Source organism: Chionomys nivalis, chromosome 12 (genome assembly GCF_950005125.1).
Source record: "Chionomys nivalis chromosome 12, mChiNiv1.1, whole genome shotgun sequence".
NCBI lineage: Eukaryota > Metazoa > Chordata > Mammalia > Rodentia > Cricetidae > Chionomys > Chionomys nivalis.
The window spans coordinates 28,603,500-28,623,276 of record NC_080097.1 but is presented as its reverse complement, the minus strand read 5'-3'; the positions used below and the strand labels follow the sequence as shown (position 1 = coordinate 28,623,276).

At 37.1% G+C, this 19,777-nt stretch overlaps 1 protein-coding gene across 2 annotated transcripts in view; it reads left to right on the top strand.

The window, feature by feature from the left end:
* Positions 1 to 19,777, top strand: part of Tdrd3 (tudor domain containing 3) — a 137,928-nt gene that overhangs the window by 71,140 nt on the left and 47,011 nt on the right. For both annotated transcript variants that reach the window (XM_057786349.1, XM_057786350.1), the window contains 6 exons: positions 3,395 to 3,536; positions 6,060 to 6,131; positions 8,707 to 8,856; positions 12,774 to 12,914; positions 13,952 to 14,108; positions 14,800 to 14,925. In XM_057786349.1, coding sequence (XP_057642332.1) covers positions 3,395 to 3,536; positions 6,060 to 6,131; positions 8,707 to 8,856; positions 12,774 to 12,914; positions 13,952 to 14,108; positions 14,800 to 14,925 — 788 coding nt within the window. The remainder of the gene's footprint in view (positions 1 to 3,394; positions 3,537 to 6,059; positions 6,132 to 8,706; positions 8,857 to 12,773; positions 12,915 to 13,951; positions 14,109 to 14,799; positions 14,926 to 19,777) is intronic.

Below are 19,777 nucleotides of genomic sequence, written 5' to 3'. Positions count from 1 at the left end.
TCTACAGACCCAAGGACAACTGGTGCTTGACAACATTTTTAAATAACAAAAGTGAGATGATGGGCAATAGAATATAAACCCAGTATCACCATTCTTGGGAGGGCTCCAAAGCACATTTCAAGAACAGCCTTTGTTATGGAGGAACAGAGGTTACAAGACTCTTGTTTAGGGCTGGAGAGGTGGCTCAGTGGTTAAGAGCATTGCCTGCTCTTCCAAAGGTCCTGAGTTCAATTCCCAGCAACCACATGGTGGCTCACAACCATCTGTAATGAGGTCTGGTGCCCTCTTCTGACCTGCAGACAATCACACAGACAGAATATTGTATGCATAACAAATAAATAAATATTTAAAAAAAAAAAGACTCTTGTTTACTTAGTTTTCTCGAAAGCTCTCAGAAATCTCCTACTGCCTCATTCACAGACTGTGCTCCAACAGTGACTGACTGGCTGGCCTGTGCTGCTCTTGGGAAGGGCACAGGTCTGTTTGGTGAAGCTTAGAGATTTGGAGTAGGTTGGGGTGATGCATGCAGTCTTCACTGATACTACTTTCCTTCGGTCTGTTTCTGCCTTTGGTAAAGGAGGGACCCTCCTGAGATGATAAATGGATAAATGTTTATCAAAAGTGTTGAGTTTTATACAAGGGCTAAACGGGGAGGTGGCTTAGCTACCTTGTAATTGCATTGCCTTCTTTTTGAAGAGAAGGATCCCTATTTGTGGAAAATAGTCTTTCCTCCCTTGACAGATTCGGTGCAGCCCTTCCAAGGGCTCAAGGGTGACACAGAAGGCTGACTTGCTAAGGAATGCACATTTTTCTGCTTTTCCTCTGTAACTTTTCTCTGCCCAATGCCATCTGCTGTCCTTTTCTGTTGGATTTAACAGCTAAATTTTTTACATGCTCATTCACTCATTATTGAAGCAGCCTGTGTTCCTTTGCGATCACAGAAATGACAGCATGCAAAACTGTTCTTTCGTGGGGATAATTTAGAAGAGTTTTAATGTTTGGGTAGTGGTTGCCTTAGGAGGAAGGTGAAATAACTCTATAGATAAACCAGATGCAGGGCTTGGCTGTGCTGCCTCAATGGGCTGTGTATTTCTTCAGGCACTTCTAGCCTTCCATCTCCTGTACAGTCCTCCACGGTTTTTGGTTTTGTTTGTAATTACAATGAAGAAAGAGTAAAGATGTGTTGGGGTGCCAAAGAAGTAGTTAGTAAATCAAAATGTACTCTCTAAATAAGAGTTAATTATGATAGTGAAGTCAATGAAGTAAAAAGTATAATGTAATTTTAATTTTGTAGCAAAAAAAATTGTAATTTAATCTAGTGGGATTCTATCAGTTGTTTTTATAAAAATTTAAGTCCATTCTCAAATTATTTGACATTAAGGAAAGTTTCGGGAGGATGTAGCCATCTAATAACACAAAGTTAATCATTTGCTTTTATATTTTCTGTTTTCTTTGATATTTATCTGATATTTACCTTTTTATTGTTTGATTTCTGCAGTTAGTTCCCTATATTCATAATTTTTTGTGCTGATATATTCTTATTCACTTCTGGTTTTATTGATTTGTTAGAAATTATTGGCTGAAACGTCTTTTTTTTTTTTTTTTTTTTTTTTTTTTTTTTTTTTTTTGGTTTTTCGAGACAGGGTTTCTCTGTGGTTTTGGAGCCTGTCCTGGAACCAGCTCTGTAGACCAGGCTGGTCTCGAACTCACCAGAGATCCGCCTGCCTCTGCCTCCCAAGTGCTGGGATTAAAGGCATACACCACCACCGCCCAGCTTGAAACTTCTTTTCAAGAAGAAAATAGATCAGTATAATTAGTGCTTTCTTTGGCTATAAAAGGGCATCAACCTATGGTCTGTGGTGCCTTTTGCTTTGATTCATTCAGAAATGAAGAAATGATGAACTGCAGAGTTATTGAATCTGTATTTTGCTGATTGCCTGGAATTGGTAAAAGCTTGTTAGTGTAATTGTGTTGCTCATAGTTACTGCTGATCTTGAAGATGGGGCATTGTTCACAGTGGCTGCACTTTTGACACGGAGGTCTATATGGGTGAGGTTAGGCAAGGCTGTGACTAGGTGTTCTGTCAGTGTTGAATTATGACAGGAATTTTCAACTAGTGAGCCGCAGAACACTTTTAATGGCTTTATTGAAATAGAATTGATAATAATGCAATGATACACATATTAGACATATCTGATACATGGAACAGTATGTAATCTATCTTACCCTGTAAGGGTTCTTTGAAACTTGAGAAATAGACATATTCTTACTTCTTTTTGCTAATGTCCTTTAGTAGTTGTCCTTTGAAGTGCTGTGGTATTAGCAGTCACTGATTTGATGTTGTATATATCTGCATGCCCTTCAACTGTGAATAACGAAACCATTGCAGGCTAACTTTCTAATTCACCCCGTGTTTCATGGCAGATCGTGTTAGGAGTCCTATTTGAGAGCTTCTCTCTTGCTGTATATGAGCTGGAGTGCAGTTCATATCTGTGTTTTCAAACCAATGTGATGAAGTGGATTTCATCCTGTATTCCCTTCAGCAAAGTTGTAGGAAGATAAACATCTTGTCTCTATTTTTTGTGCAAGAATTTGTGGTGTGATGTTCACCAATTGATTAACCCAAATGATTAACACTGGCCTTTTTTTAGAAAAGTCTTGTTGCAGTTAGTATTTATATACTTCCTAGTTGGTGTATAATTTTTTTTAAAGTTTTTATATAAGTAATTTCTCATGTTTTGTCTTTAACTAGATGACTAACAAAAAGGGGTTTTATAGATTACGGTAACTCATGTAAATGTTAAATTTCTATGTTTATTGCTGGTTATATATCTTTTCTACATTAAAATTTAATAATGGTATATTTTTGCCATGTATAGCAAAAGTTAGAACAAAGAGAGGGAGATAAGTGTTTATAGATGGTAGAGTAGAGAAGTGCTTTCCTGGCTGGAGAGATGTCCCAGTGGTTTAAATCACTGGGTATTTTTCCAGTTCAGTTGTGGGGTCAGTTCCCAGCACTGACTACGATGGCTCACAACCATCTGTAACTCCAGTTCCCAGGGCCCTAGCTCCATATATGCAATCAAAACACTCACACGTAAAGTGAAAATCAATCTTAGACAGGAAGAGAAAACTGCTCTCCCTTTCCTTACTGCAGCTTTGTGTGGTTTGATTGTTTGTGTCCACATTTGCTTTAACTTAGGGAAACCAAGTTCATTTTGTTCTATACTTGGTCTTTATTAACGTGACTCATTTATACTTTATAACCAGTCCCCCTGGAAACTGGTTTAGATGTCAGTGCATTTTGATTACGTCATAAGACTCATTTTCATATTGTGGAGGAGTGTCAATGCAGCTTTAACTCCTAACTCCTTTTGGTTTTCTTCTGCGTCAGTCTGAACACCCCGCCTGGCACGAAAGTGAGGCTCTCGGGCGTCGTTGACGTAAAGAATGGATTCCTGCTCCTGACTGACTCTAACACGACAGTTCTTGGTGGTGAGGTGGAACATCTGATTGACAAGTGGGAGTTACAGAGAGTAAGTGTGCAGTAAGAATGGCTCAGACTGTTGGCACTCCAGGCTTTTTGACTGTTCTTGAGGAGCGTGGCCCATAACGAGTGGTAGCCTTAGTCTTTTGTGCCAGAATTATGAAGCTAAAACACGATGATCTTAGAGCAACTGTCTACTATGATTTCACCACAATCTTCCTCGAAAGCAGGTGAAATTTTTCAGTACTTGTTATATTTCTTTTTCTTGCTTTAAATGTTCTTTTTACAGTATCTTGGCAGGTTTGAAGCTTTTCAGATAAGAGAAGGATATTTTAAAGTCAGATCAATGCTTATATAATTTTCCAACTTCCCAGCAATAATCATTTCACTTAAAACTATCAAATTAGCGAAGAACTTACTCTTCTAACACATAGACACACAGACATGCACTCACACATTCTTTCCCATGTTAAACACGGTTCACTTTCTTTCTCTATGAACTTGGCTGTTTTACTTACTTGACATGTAATATTACAGTATTTGTTCTTTTGTGTCTGGCTTATTCTGTGTGAGTAATATGTGTCAGAATTTCTCTCTTTTATAGGCTCAGTAGTATTCTATTGTTCATAGCACATTTTGTTTATTCATCTGTCAGCGGGCATTAATGCTCCCATCTTTTGCTCACTGTAAAAATGGTACTGTGACTACGAGCATGAAGATAATAGCTCCCCCCAGTTCTTTTGTGTGCACACTTGTCAGATTGCTGGGTTATGTGCTAATTTTGCTTTTATTCTTTTAGTAAGGTTCTGACTTGTCCACTGGTTATTTTCTCATAGTAGATCTTCTATGTGAAATGGAGCCTCTTGTTATTGTGTGCATTTCTCCAAGGCTTAGTGACACTGGGTCTCCTCTCCTGAGGTTGTTGTTGATTACTGAACTCTCCATGCTGTGCTTTCTACATTGTACATCCAAGCAGAAGCCATGGCTTACTTCTTCCCTTAGGAATAGCAGTCTTACACTACATGCTGTGCTGGGTTTAGTACAGTTGTACTCATTGTGTGTAAAGGGAGTCTGGCTCCTTGTACCTTCATCAGTGCAAGAAATAGAAGTCCTCTAACCTGTTTTTGATTTTTCACGCTAACAAGAGCTGTTAATTTACGTTAGCCTTTAAAGGAAGTTTTAGTAGAAATTGAAATGATTTATAGTTGTTTACATAATCCCTTCCTTGTAACTAAATAGAAACTGAGAAAAGGACCCTTTGATATTCTTATATTTGTGCCATGCTTATTTTCTTTAAATTAAAGAGATTGGGAACTCACATGTAGATTGTGAAGAGTATGTCATCCCTGTACCACTTGTATTATACTTTTCTCATTAAACTGATAGTTGCCGTTAGCCTTATTACTCAATCTGTAATTTACATGAACTGTGTAAGAGCGTTTACATAATTCAGGAACTCTGGAATATGTTTAAAACGTATGTGATGGATTTTTAAAAATAATTTGAGACTCTTACTTTGTATTTTCATCACAACGTCTGTAATGGTAATTTTTTTTAAATGCACAAGTTGAAAGTTTAGAAGATATATTTAATAACAATAGCTTTATGGTGCATGTTAATACCTTCAGTGGGAAGGAGAGCTGAATGGGATCCTTTTTAGCTTCCCTTGGCCCTGTAGAGGCCTTCACAGTATGAGAAAGTGCTTTTGCTGAAGACAGTTTTCTGCCCATTTTCACAATACATTGTTCTCTAATTCTAGTTAGACAAGCTTGAAAATAAAACTGGAACTGGTAAGAGTTTGGAAGCTTGTGTCTATTAAATGATAGTCAGAGTCTATGCAGTGGCTCAGCAGGTAAAGGTGTTTGCCTTCAAGCCTCATAACTTGAGTTTGATTCCTGGGATCCACATGGGAGGAAAGGGAAAATTGACCCATGCAACTTGTCCTCTGTACTTCATATACTTATGCGTGTGTGTTTGTATCTGCCTGCACATATGCACACACAATATAACAAAACTTTTAAAGAACCCAGTTGGTTGATTATCTCTTCAACATCTGAATTGATGTGAGAGAGTTTGACAAATTTTTACTGAGCAACTTTCCATATTATGAACTATAGTAGTATGATGTTTGAAGTACTAGAAATTACCTTTACCAGTAATGATTTTTATTTAGTAAATATTATCTCTAAAAACTTCATTCTTGTAGAACCATTGAAGGCATTATGAGTCTATAGGTTATGTGCTTCAAAGTAAAATTGTTCTTGCCAGAGTTTATTTTTGAGAATTGACTATATTTTGAGGAGGTCTCTTTTCTCCAAAGGACAACAGCTTGAAAAATATTTCTGAAAATTAAACTTGAATGTATTTTGCTCAGGAGAGTTGAGGAATGACCTTTGCCAGGTTACTGAAGTAAAGAATACAGAATTTCATGTTTTGTAGTTTGAAATAACATAAAGAAGGCTGTTGTGTCCTAAGATTCTATGCTAAGCAATGCATCCCCGGTGCATTTGCATGTGGCTGGTGTGCTTATGTGTGTGATTTATGCTTTATGACTGCTTATGTTTTTAAACAGAGCTTATCAAAACATAATAGAAGCAATATTGGAACTGAAGGTGGCCCACCTCCTTTTCTGCCTTTTGGACAGGTAAGGATTTTCTTCTGGTCGGTTACTCAGTCAGGAAAGAATGTTCTTCGTTGTGCTCAAACTGTGTGCTGTTTTGTGTTATTTACTCAGACGCTGTGTAGTTACATGGAAATATGAAGGACAAGGAATTTAATAATTTTGCTACCCCAAAGATTGAAGCAATTAAGAGTTATGTACGAAGAACAAATTATAGCTAACTATAATAGGTTAATGGAAAACAAGTTTTTAAAAATGAGAATTTTAAAAGTAAAGAGATAAAAATATGCCAAAAATTTCCTCTAAATTCTTTTCTTCAGCCTCCATCCAATTCTTCATGTCAGTTGGAAACTTAATTTTACTTCTAGCTGATGTTTTCAACTACAGATTCTTCTTCTATAGAACCTAAATAATCCAATGTTTAGTCCTTAATTTTTAACCATTTCTCAGTTTTCTATTGCTATAACACAAACACTGTGACCAAGGCAACTTTTAGAAGAAAAATTTAATTGGGGCTTACAGTTTGAGAGGGTGAGTCCATGGCTCTCATGGAGGGAAGGAAGCACAGTAGCAAGTGGATTAGCATGGTGTCACAGGCTTCCATTTTGGTCTATTAGCATGAGGCAGAGAACACTAGCTGGGAATGGCCTGGACTTTAGAGACCTCAAAGCCCACCCCCAGTGACACACTTCCTCCAACAAGGCCATGTCTCCTAGTCCTTCCCCAGCAGTTCCACCAACTGGGTACAGAGCATTAATGCATATGAGCCCATGGGGGCATTCTCATTAAACTGCCTGGCCTTTCCTGCTGCAGAGGAACTTGGAGGGCGGTCTTGAGTTGGCCTGGGTCTTGTGTCTTCCTTCTTGTACACAGCCTTTAGCTGTGTTCCAGCAGGCTCCTCCACATGAGGAGGCCGACAGGAATCCCTGTGTCTCTTGACCTTGCCTTTTTTGCCACCACCAAAGTTTTGAACTGTATTTACTTTGTACTTAGAGAATGCTGGCTAAAGCGAAGGTGAATTGGGGACACAAAATTAGGCAGTTGAAACCAATATTTTATTTTGTATTTTGTTTTATTTGTATTTTGTTTCAAATTTTGGTATTAAAAAGATATCTTAATTGGTATGAAGATGCCAATTAATTGATCTTATTTCATATCTTCATACCAATTAAATATCTTTTTAATACCAAAATTTCAAACAAAGCCCAAAATAATTTTTATGAGCTATACTCAGATTTAAATTAGAGTAATTCCTGCTTCACATGCATTTTTTAAGTATATAAAAAGTATGATCCCGTGCCCCTTTTTAAAGATAAAAATGTTAATAACATTCTGCCTACAATAAAAGAGACAGTGAAATTATTATAGTAACTCACATTTGAAGGTAATAATTGACATATCTGTAAAAATTTACCTTTTTCTGAAACATTTATAGAATTTCTTTCTTAAATTACTTATGATATAAAAAATGACTTTCCCGCCTAGAGATACTTACTGATTTAATTTTTGTCCATAACTTGAAATGTGAATTACAATTTTATATGGCAGGAAGTATAGGAAAGGGTTTAGTTTCAATGGTAGTGTTTTATTTTTTTTCATTCTGAATAGCCCTTATGCAGCATCCCCCAGCATGGTAGGTGGGTTAGGATGGTGATGCTGGCTGTGTGGTGGTATATAAATAGCTGTTTACTGTGGAGGAAGCACACTGTATTTGTGTATCACACTTGAGGGAATTTCCTCTTCTCCCCTTCCTTCTTGTTAATGAGCTGCAAAAACCCAGTCACTGTAGAGGACCTGTAGAGGTGTGGATGAGAGTTCAGGGGCTGTTTCCAGACAGAGACACATGCCATTATTAAATTATGAGATTAAAAATCAAGACTTAAAAAAAACCAAACACATTTGTATCTTTGGTTTTTCGAGACAGGGTTTCTCTGTAGCTTTGGTGCCTGCCCCGGAACTAGCTCTTGTAGACCAGGCTGGCCTCGAACTCCCAGAGATCCGCCTGCCTCTGCCTCCCAAGTGCTGGGATTAAAGGCATGCGCCACCACTGCCCGGCTACACATTTGTATCTTAATTGGCACAGAGAGCATACTTTTAGTCTTTGCTACAAGGTCAGATGCATTTTGTTAACATGTTAGCAAGTGTCTGATTTATGGATATTTTAGTGTAATGTGGAAATTGAACTCTTAGTTACAAAATCAAATTTACATGGTTTTAGTTCATGTAGAGACCTTGAAATCTACAGCTGTTTTAAAGTTATTACCTTAAAATGAAACTTGGGTCTTGCATCCCAGTATGTTTTGTAAGTATGTGGCCTCATTCCGGTAATGTATGTGTACACACACACACAAAGACACTCAAACATGTATAAATGCATGTGCGTGTGCACACATACGTAGAGAAAAAAATCTAGCTTATATTTATTTAAAAGTTATGTTGTAATCATCTTCCCATTGTTTTTTTAATCTATTGGATGGAGTGGTGTTTTGCTTTTACCAATGATAAGAAATATAAACATTTCTTTTGAAGAACTAGTTCTTTCTATAGAGAACTATAATTTCTTTTGGAAATCCTGAATCATATGAATTTATTTTCCCAGAAGTGTGCATCTAATGTCCAGGTGGATAGCAGAGAACTTGATCGAAGAAAGACGTTGCAAGTTTCAATGCCCGTCAAGCCTACAAATGATAATGATGAATTTGAAAAGCAAAGAACAGCTGCAATTGCAGAGGTCGCAAAGAGCAAAGAAGTAAGATAACTTCCCCAAATTTCTCTCATTGCATTCTCTTTAATTATTCATGGCCATTACTGCTTTTCACATAACTAGTCCCCAAGAATCCTTACTTTGCTCTCGTTACGTACTGTATAAGTAGAAGAATGCCATCTTCCCCTGGGGATTTAAGCCTGCCTGTTGGATTTGTATGTTCTTTTTCCAAGTCATCTTGGAAGTTCTAGTAAATATTTCTATTAGCAAGTCATCCATCCTTGTGCCTCCTTTTCTTTCTTAATGAAATAACACACTTTTCTTTTACATCATAGTAGAGGATTTCTTGTTTTTAGTTGAGCAGTTATCATTTAATATAAAAATATTCTACCTCTATAATACCTGCTTCTAAAAATTAAAGCTTCTGAGGACTGAATTATGATCATTTAATGTATTAGAAATATGTCTTGTTAGCTTATTTTTATGTTAATTAGTTATAGCAAATGTTAATCATAGGACTGTATATGTTTTTATAATGAACTCATTTACATGCGTACACCCACCCTTTCTCTTACACTATGGTCAGCTAAATAGTTTGTTTTGAATTTCTTGCTTACTTGGACTAGCTTTTTTTCTCTGATTTTTTTCAGATTTTGTTATGAACTTTTGTGTTTGTTAGTTAAATTCTTTTATTCATTAAAATTGAAATTTCCTGCTTTCAGAATGCAATGAAGGTTTATGAATAATCACTTTTTTATTTAATTTCAATGCTTCACCAGAAAGCTTATTGATATTCAATTGTCCTTCCTCTTTCCTTCTATCTCCTGTTTAGAGTAGGGCTGAACTCAAAGCTTCTGAAATTGGGCAGGCCAGAGCATGTCCTGCTGATGGTCCTGAATTGAATGATGAACTTTTGTGCCCAATTTGCTTCATCTGTGAAATTTAGGAGCCGTGAACTGTCATGGATGCTGTAGGGTTTATAACTGGTCAACTCAAAACATCTACAACAGCCCCTACACACTGCACAAATTATGACACTCCTTTGTGATAGTAATCACTAGTGTTGGAATTCTTCAGTGTGCTCTTCAATTGAAGGCACTTATATGCATTAAATGTATTTTATATGAAATATTTTAATTTTCCCCCAAAATATTAAATGATGCTATAAATTCTAAAATTTAGAAGATGCTTGGAACCTTTTCCATTGGTTTCAAGCTTTCTTCCTAAGGTTTATTTGCAGTTACAAATGCCTATATATTGGACTATATAGTTAGCATTATAATGTACTAAAGTTTTTATATTATAATGGATCATATGTTTTCTTCACAGCTTTCAAGGACTGAAACATTTCAAAACCCAATTTGTTTATGAGATTGTTGAAGTTAATTAACTCAGGGTTTGTCTAGTGTTACTCAAAAGCAATTTATAGAGTAAATCGATATGTAGCATATGGATGATCTAGATTGTAAATAACAATACATATAAATAAGTTTATAGAGTAAATCGATATGTAGCATATGGATGATCTAGATTGTAAATAACAATGCATATAAATAAGTTTCACACAGCAGTTTCATATATCGGCCTAATTAGGTAATGATAATGGAATTTGATTGATGGTTTGAAGAAGGTCAGCTATGTGTTAAACTAAAGGGAATGATCCATGGAACAACGAAAGCTACAGAAAAGAGCAGAAATAGAAAACAGCAAGGTGGGTCTCTGGCTCTATCTCCATCCATCGCTAGATGAAGGTTCTATGGCGATATGCAAGATATTCATCAGTATGATTATAGGATAGGTTCATTTCAGGTTCCCTATCCTCAGGTGCCCCAATGAACTAACTGGGGACATTGCCCTGGGCATCTGGTAGCCATTCCAAGTTCAAGTCTCTTGCCACCCCTTAGGTGGCTCCCTTACCTAAGGTATGAGTTTCCCTGCTCCCCTATCCAACCTTCCTTTATCCCCAATCACCCCAATTCCCCCAGTTCCCCTCATCCTCTCCTTCACACTTTTCTCTCCCCATCACCCCTCATCCCCATGGAGCACCGGTCTGAGCTCCCAAGGTTATAATGAGGAGCAGAAGGAGAGAGAACATGAACAAGGAAGTCAGGACCATGAGGGGTGCACCCAACCACTGAGACAGTGGGGCCGATCTATTGGGAGCTCACCAAGGTCAGCTGGACTGCTACTGAAAAAAAACATGGGATAAAACCGGACTCTCGGAATGTGGCGGACAATGAGAGCTGACGAGAGGCCAAGGAGAATGGCACAGGAACTTTCAACTGGCGATAGATCGAGAGAGAGACAGAGACCCAAATTGGAGCAACGGTCTGAGCTCTTAAGGTCCAAATGAGGAGCAAAAGGAGGGAGAACATGAGCAAGGAAATCAGGACCACGAGGCGTGCACCCACCCACTGTGACAGTGGAACTGATCTATTGGGAGCTCTTCAAGGCCAGCTGGACTGGGACTGAATAAGCATGGGTTGAAACTGGACTCTCTGAACATGGCGGACAATGAAGGCTGATGAGAAGCCAAGGACAATGGCACTAGGTTTCGATCCTAATACATGAACTGGCTTTGTGGGAGCTTAGCCTGTTTTGATGCTCACCTTCCTGGGCCTGGATGGAAGTGGGAGGACCTTGGTCTTCCTGTAGGGCAGGGAATTTGGACTGCTCTTCAGTATCGAGAGGGAGGGGGAATGGACTGGGGGGAGGAGAAGAGGAGTGGGGATGGGGGAGGGGAGTGGGGGGAGGGGGCAATGTGTGGGAGGAGGGGAGGGAAATGGGAAACGGGGAGCAGTTGGAAATTTTAATTAAAAAAGAATAATAAAAAAAAAAAAAAAGAAAACAGCAAGGTGGTTCTTGAATGAAGCAGAAGCCGAGGTAGCGGAAAAGGAGAGATAACCAAGGTCAATTGCAATTCAAACTGTAGTTTCAAGCTGTTGAAAGACAAACTGATGTACTTAGAAATTACAAGGTTTTGCACGTCTTGCTCACAGCAATAATGTCAGCCAACGGGTATCTGAAAGGGTTTCTTCTGGTTGTTTCATTGAGACTGTCCATAGAGAAGGAAGATTGCAATTGTAGACAGAATGGGAGATTGCTGAATTGATTCAGGAGAAGAAGTGGTACAGATAGCAGCTCCATAGGTGGAACAAAATTGCTTGTTTTAGAAAATTTGAAATTAGGGAGAACTTCTGAGAGATAAAGGACATTATATCAGAGGAGATGTAAAGAATGACTGTAAAGATTTTAACGTTTTATGAAATGTAGCACTCAGAAAAATATTATATAGTTAAGATTTTTCTTTCAATGATGTTAGTAATCAGCCATGGATATTTTCAGCCATGATACTCTATCTTTCCAGTCAGTCATGTTTATGGTCTGTTTTTTTTCCATAATTATTTTGAAAAGACAAAAATTAAGATTAAATCAAGTTTCAAATTTATATACTTTTTTTGGTTTTTCGAGAACAAATATGTAGACTCAGACTTTATATGTTGTTTGAAAGGAAATACATACAATGAATGTAGTTAATGAATTAATAAGCAGATTTTGCTCTTCATTCATGGCATTCTTTCTAAGTTTATATAATGATACCATCAGACTGTGACATATTTTAATTGATTACTGGTCAGTTTAGTACTTTGTTCAGAATAACCTTGTGTTCTCTATGGTTCTAGGGCCTGAATCCAAGACATACTCAAATATTTTGCTAGAGTAATTTGGGAAACTATTTATATCATCTTATTTCAGTCTGTATTGATGAACAGATAGGTTTGTTTTGATAATTTAAGTAAAATCTTGTGTATTTTTTTAATGCCCTGGCCGGACTTGTAGAAAGAAAATATTATGGCTTATAGATGTTTATGCTCTATGCTATTTTTAGGTATTTGTTATTTTATTTTTACTTGTGAAAAATAATTAAGTTTTTGTCCGTTTTATTTTTCTTTTATCTAAAGACCAAGACGTTTGGAGGAGGTGGAGGTGGTGCCAGAAGTAATCTCAATATGGGTGCTGTCAGTCACCGAAATAGGGAAGTTTTACCGAAGGAAAGGCCTTCCAAATCAGAGAGCAAACATGAAGGTGTCTATAGAGAGCTGGTAAGCATGGCAGTCAACCACAGGCAAATATACTGTGCTTTGAATATCCTCAATCTTTCATCAGATGTTTTTTTCTTTGCCTTTTTGTTGAGGTGCTATGTAAATTATGTTTCTTATGGTAGATGGGAAGTATATAATTTTTCCATTTTTTTATCATGAAAATTAATGAGGTCATTTTTGATTACCATTTTATTTTCCTAAGAACTTATTTTAATATAGCATAAACTTTTTATTTATTTTTTGTAATTTCTTTTTTGATTTTCAATGGAACTTTATTATAGTACAGACTCTTCCTTGACTATTAGCGTAGAAGCAGTAAGTTGGAATGTTGTTTGACTGTGGCAGTTTTTCCCTAGCTATTGTTGACTTTTGCTGACCTGTGTAGACATTCTCTGCTGGACCTGAGATCTAAGGACCTGAAAGAATGGAGTGGATCACAGTGTAATGCTGTAGATGATTTTGGTTCACTTTCAGTGTACTTTTATACACGAATGTAACAAGGAAAGCAATGATCCAAGAAAGCTTCTTAGTTCAGAAAAACATGATCAGAAAAAAAAAACATAAATAAGTGCCAGTAAGGACATATTAAATATTGGCCAAGTAGCCCTTTCCCAGAACATTCTCAGGAAACACCAATGTAAACACATTTGCCTCTCCTGTACTACAGATTATCTGGGAAAGCACAAAAGCATGGGAGGCCATATCCTGATTTGGGACAGCAGTCAGCATATCCGTTCACATGATTTGATTCTATAGCTATGTTCTGACATTCAACAAGAATAAACATGTCTTATGAATTGAAGGTAAATGTTTAACCCAGGAGGCCCAAAATCACAAAATGCACCTGATGTAAAAGACCCTCTCCTTTTTCCCTGGAGGCTCTCACAGGTCCCAAGACATTGCAAACCATGTGTCCTTCTTTGACCAGGTTCCAACAGCTATGAACAAAATTTTGAGTTAAAAGACATACTGTAATTAAAATGGATATCTGACTTTGTATACAGCTATTACTGTAGCTTTTTCTTCATTCTCTGCAGGTAGATGAGAAAGCTCTGAAGCACATAACAGAAATGGGCTTCAGTAAGGAAGCATCGAGGCAAGCACTTATGGATAATGCCAACAACTTAGAAGCAGCATTGAATGTACTCCTAAACAGCAATAAACAGAAACCCGTTGTGGGTCCACCTCCTAGAGGTACAGTTCATGTGCCAGCAGATAAGTGATGGGCCAAGGCTGAGGTTTATGCTGTGAGGGCTGTAATGCTAGGTACCAGTGTGGTTCTTAGGAGCATGAGGCTGGGAGCCATTTCTATAAAAACTTACCAGTCTCTGAACTCCCCAAATCGACAAGCAGAACCTTTTCCTTGGTTTCACTCTTTAATTCTCACATCTTAAAGTGGTATCATTTGAGTGACAGATTGGGAAATAGCCATATGCATATGAATAAATTACCATACATATACAATTAATACAGTGGTATTCTAAATATTATGTGAATTTGTGAGATACCTTTAAGATCGAGTAGTGTTTACAAAGCTTTCTTATGCACAGCTGTAATTAGGCTAAGCTTGAGTAACTCAACATTACTTTTTTTGTAGAAAGAAAATACATTTTAAGTTAAAATCTTTTTAAATTAAAATGACATATATTTGTTTCAAATCTGAGACCCAAGTTCATTTGGACAGATCATCTTAAAGATTAAAGGTGCCTCTTAATAGCTTTATTTAAAGCATTTTTGCTGGACAAGAAATAGAATTCACTAAAGACGATGAGAAGAAATGCATATTCAGTTGTATTCACTAGATTATTGATGGTTCTGTTTAGTGTGGTTTCTCCTTTTGCTTTTCACACATTATACATGTATGTATGTGCTTTTAAACCTTAAGGTAGAGGGAAAGGCAGGGGTCGCTCACGATCTGAAGATGAAGAGGACCTAGGAAACGCAAGGCCATCAGCACCAAGCACATTATTTGATTTCTTGGAATCTAAAATGGGAACTTTGAATGTGGAAGGTAGGCTAATTTAAAATAGATTTTAAAATATATCAATTTCTTTAAAATACTTATTTCATTTATTGTTGTACAAAATGATATCTATTCTGAATGGTTGTATAGAATTTTTATAGCAAATTTTGTTTCACAAAAATACAGAAAGTTTTAGTTGTTACAATCCGAAAAAAATATCAGTTTTCCTTTGCTCCTCACTGTGTATTGAGGAATGCCAGCAAACTGCTGCACCCACAGCCCTAAGAGACCAGAGCCAGGTGTGTAAATAGGTGGTGGTGGTGGTGGAAAACTCGCTGCAGCACGGCCTTATGTCACCTGCATCATTGTGCGGTTGACTGTTTCTTTTCTCTCCATGTGTACATATTTTATGAGAATGTTCCTGAGAGCGTACTTTCTGTAATATTTCTTCACATGGTGTACTATAATGAGTACTATAAATACTGGAAGAAGAAGTAAGTATATTAGCTATGTTTATATTAGCTGTATATTTACAAGTATAGGATATGCTAAATGTTTTCAAATATTATTTTAAAAAGATTAAAATCAACTTTTCTTTCAGATTTGTTAATTCTGCCAAATAAATTTAAAAGCAATATGCTTTTAATATAAAATTTAAGTATGTATATTTTATGAAAACCAGGGTTTATCACTAGATTTTATATTTTATACATATATATTTTATAGATTATATATATTTTATAGAAAACATACTGTAGTGTTTGAACAGTCCGTTTGACATAGAAAATTTGTAAGGGTAACAGAGGAGAGAGGAGAGCAGTGTTTGCTCATGTAAGACTGATAACTTAGTTTTCTATCGCTGTGTGACAAAGACTACAGAGTCTGTAGCTAAGGTTTGGGGGTGTGGAGTTGTGAGCTAACCCAGTGTCAAGCTTCTCTTACAGGCTTGCTTGCTGTGAGCTGTAACATTGTTCTTTGTAGGTGGAGGACTGATGTGTTTTTTTTCTTGCTCCTTATTCTGCAAGCAGCCTTCACATTGTGTGAGGACAAATCTTAGGCAACATGACATGGTTTTGCTTCTACATAATCAGCAGAGGAATGACTCTCCGCTGCATCTTCACATCTGTCCTGACTGACTTCTTAGTGTCCTTTCAGTACCCATTAGGACCTCTTTTGATGCGTCTTATCCCTGACTCCTGTATTCGCATCTTATGGTGACTCCTAAATCATGAGTTTGGTTTTCTGTTTCTTTTTGTTGAATTGAATATATAACTCATCTGTGATTTGGCATATGGAAATGAAATATTATTGTAGTTTATAAGTATGCCAGATCATATCTGATTATCATATTAAGATTTCTTCCTCTAAGTCCTCTTATTTTTTGCTCATTTTAAAGTTTGTATTAAGTAAATAATAATACTCACTGAGTAACGATTAAGTCCTCTTTAATAAGTATTTCTAAGCTCCTTTGTTTTGTCTCATGAATGACAGTATGTTTGCAGGCACATTTATAATCTGTAATAATGTTTAGTCCTTTATTTGAAAGCTTTATTGCTAAAATAAGACCGACTGGTTGTTTTGAATAGGTTGGGCAATGCTTTAATCAGGCTGATGAGAAAGCACTGTGATTTACTGTGTCGTTATTGTTAATATTGGCTGAGCAGACACTGAGTCCATCAACTGCAGCTTTCTGTCCCACACTCTAATGATGCTGACACCATACAGAAGAGATCCATTATTCCACACTTCATTGTAAACAGATGCACAATAAATGAATACATTTGTAGACAGAAGTTATGATGGATACAGTGAAGACAGCAAGATTGATGGGAGAGCTTGATTTGCAGTGGCAATCAAGTGTATTTTTTTTTCTTAACATACTGTTCTGTTAATCTTTCTCTTGTTAATTTACTTTCTTGTTAAGTGACAATATTCTTAAGTGACCTGGGGTGTATAGGAAAGGACAGTCAAGACAATTGACTGAACTGGTTTTCAGGTATTTTACAGCTTCATTGTTTCCTTTTAATTGGAATTAATGCCTGGAATATATTACTCGGAATTCTTTCAGAAATCTTACATTTTAAATTAGATATTTGCAGATGATAGGAAATGTTGAACATTTTTCTTAGGGGCATCTAAAACACTTTTCAGAATAGTCTTCCTAACACTTAATGGAGAGCTGTCTTGTGAAGAGTGTTATGATCCTATGATTTGTTTTAAGTTCATCTTGACATCATTGTTTGGGTCTTGTAGAAGCTGACACTATGAGGATTAGTTGTAATTCACTGGTATACAGATTTGGAGCTTCAGAAACACCTTTGTGAGTAGGAGGAATAGCAAGTTAGCACTTGCTCAGTATGTGTGAGGCCCTGAGTTCAGTTTCTAATAACACACACACACACACACACACACACACGGACATGTAGCACATGCCACACACACAGACACACACACGTAGCATACACAACAAAACACATGTAACATACACCACAAACATAACATATATCATACTCATATACATACATCATTGAATAATGGAGCTTTTCTTAGTATTTGTGTTTTGTTTCAGTTCAGTTCAAGTTGTCTTTGGACATTGTTTAATTTTAGGATTTCCAAAAGTCAGTATTTAGCTTAGCAAGTATCCTGGTTTGGTTGCTAGTGCTGTGATGAACACCTTGACCACAAGTAACTTGGAGAAAAAGGATTTATTTAATCTTAGAGTTCACTGTCTATTATGAAGGGAAATAAGGGCAGGAACTCAATGTAGGAACCTGGAGGCAGGAGGTGAAACAAAGCTACAAAGAACTGCTGTTTCCTGGCTTGCTCACTCACCCCGCTTTCCTTTATAAGGACCTCACGCGCAGTAAGCTGGGCTCTCCCATTGCAATCAGTAATCAAGAAAACATCTTACAGACTTGCCTACAGGCCAGTGTGATGGAGACATTTCCTTATTGAGATTCCTTCTTTCCAGATATGTGTAGGCTTGTGTCAAGCTGACAAAAACCAGCCTACTTAGCAAGTTTTGTCTTGGATGGTCTTCTTATGTCATATTGGTTATGCTATTCTAAAGCAAAATTGTGAAACCCCAAACACTATAAAATATGCATCTTTGAGTTATGACATAGTGCTGTAATGCCAAGATTTTATATCTGACTTCATATGGCAGACAACAGTCAAAATGTAGGCATACTAAACGCACTGGGATATTTATTTGTATCTATAGCCCACCCCAAGTCATATTATCATGATAAAATGTGAACTACAAATATTCCCAAGTATTTTGTTTGAGGATTATTGGACATGTCAGATTCTGTAGTGTTTCAAATTTATTGAGCGAACATCCTCCTTTAAGTGTAAGATGTGTGTGTCAAATTTAATACAGGTTTTTAATACATTTACTTTCAGATCATACGCAATTCCTCTCGAAGAGCCAAGTGTACTATCATTTCTTGAATTTTACGTTTAAATATTCCATCTGAAGTAACTGATCGTTTCTTAGGAAATGTCTTCCAGCATTAGCTTTAAAAGTCTTTTTTTCAGAACAGGCAGCTGAACCCAGGGCTTCATGCGTACTCGGCAAGTGCTTGAAAGCTGAGCTCCATCTCCAGCCTTTGATGGACTGTGACCTGGAAGTGTCAGCCACATAAATGCTGTCCTCCTTAGGGTGTTTCTCAGGGTCTTTTATCACACAATAGAACATCTAGTTTCTTGTGATTTCCAGCCTGAACATTTTAGAAATCTTAATTATTTTATATGCATTGCCTGTGTGGATATTTCCTTAAACTAGTAATTTAGCTAGCACTAAGCTACACACATCTCCAGAATTTACTAGCAATCAAGCCCCAAAAGGATTTAGATTTTTAAGTCTATAAAATACCTTGAAAAGAAATTGTATAGGTCTGCGAGTTCCCTCCGGACTGTGGTTTCATTAGCATACTATTAGCTATACTCTTAATTCAAAATGGTCCAAATATACATTCTTCTGAATTTTGAAAATTTTCTGTATGGATGTTACATATCAAATAGTTGAATATTAGTTACCTGAAGAAGATTGCCCCTGCCGAACACCTGCACAGGGGTGGCACCACCCACAGTGAGTTGGGCCTTCCCATAGCAATCATTAATCAAGAAAACTTCTCACTAAATTTACATCATTTTATTTTGTGGTATAATATCTAATTAATTTTCCTTGATATTTTATTAAATATGGATTTATTTTCTTGGAATGCTAAAAACACAGGCTTTTCTTTCATTTTTACTCTTCTAAGAAGATTTCTTCTCTATAAAAAATGATAGATGCTATTTACTGAGAACTGCTGTGTTCTTGGAACCATGCTAAAGGCTTGCCAACAGTAAGTGATGTTATGATTTCCATGTGACAGATAAGCATGCTGGAAGAGAGAAAATGTCTCACTTCAAAGAGTTAGAGAACTGGGGTTTTGATATTTTTTTTGCCGATGCATAACTTTCTCTGACTTGGCATTCTGAGCAGCTGTTTACTTGGGCAGGAAGAGCAGTCGAGTTCAACTTTGGCACATGATGAGTTTGTAAGATCAAAGATGAGGTCAAGCAAGCAGTTGCGTTTAGAGATGAAGTCAAGGTGGAAAAGCAGCAAAGGCGGTCGAGTGAGAGTGCTGGCTCTCAGCAGTCCCAGGGCAGTCAGGGGAGGCCCAATTCTTTGATTTTGCTGATAACATGGTTTAAATACTCCTTCCGTGTCTGATTTCAGGCTATCAGCCATGGAAAACTAGCTCATACACTTTCGTGACTATTTAATAATCAGCTTTTGTGAGACGTTTGAGCTGAATCCCGCATACCGCTGATTACACTGGTCAAAAGTGGTGAAGTGGCGGGTCCAGAACACAAGCCAGGGGATCCCATAGATGGAGTGCTGCATAGA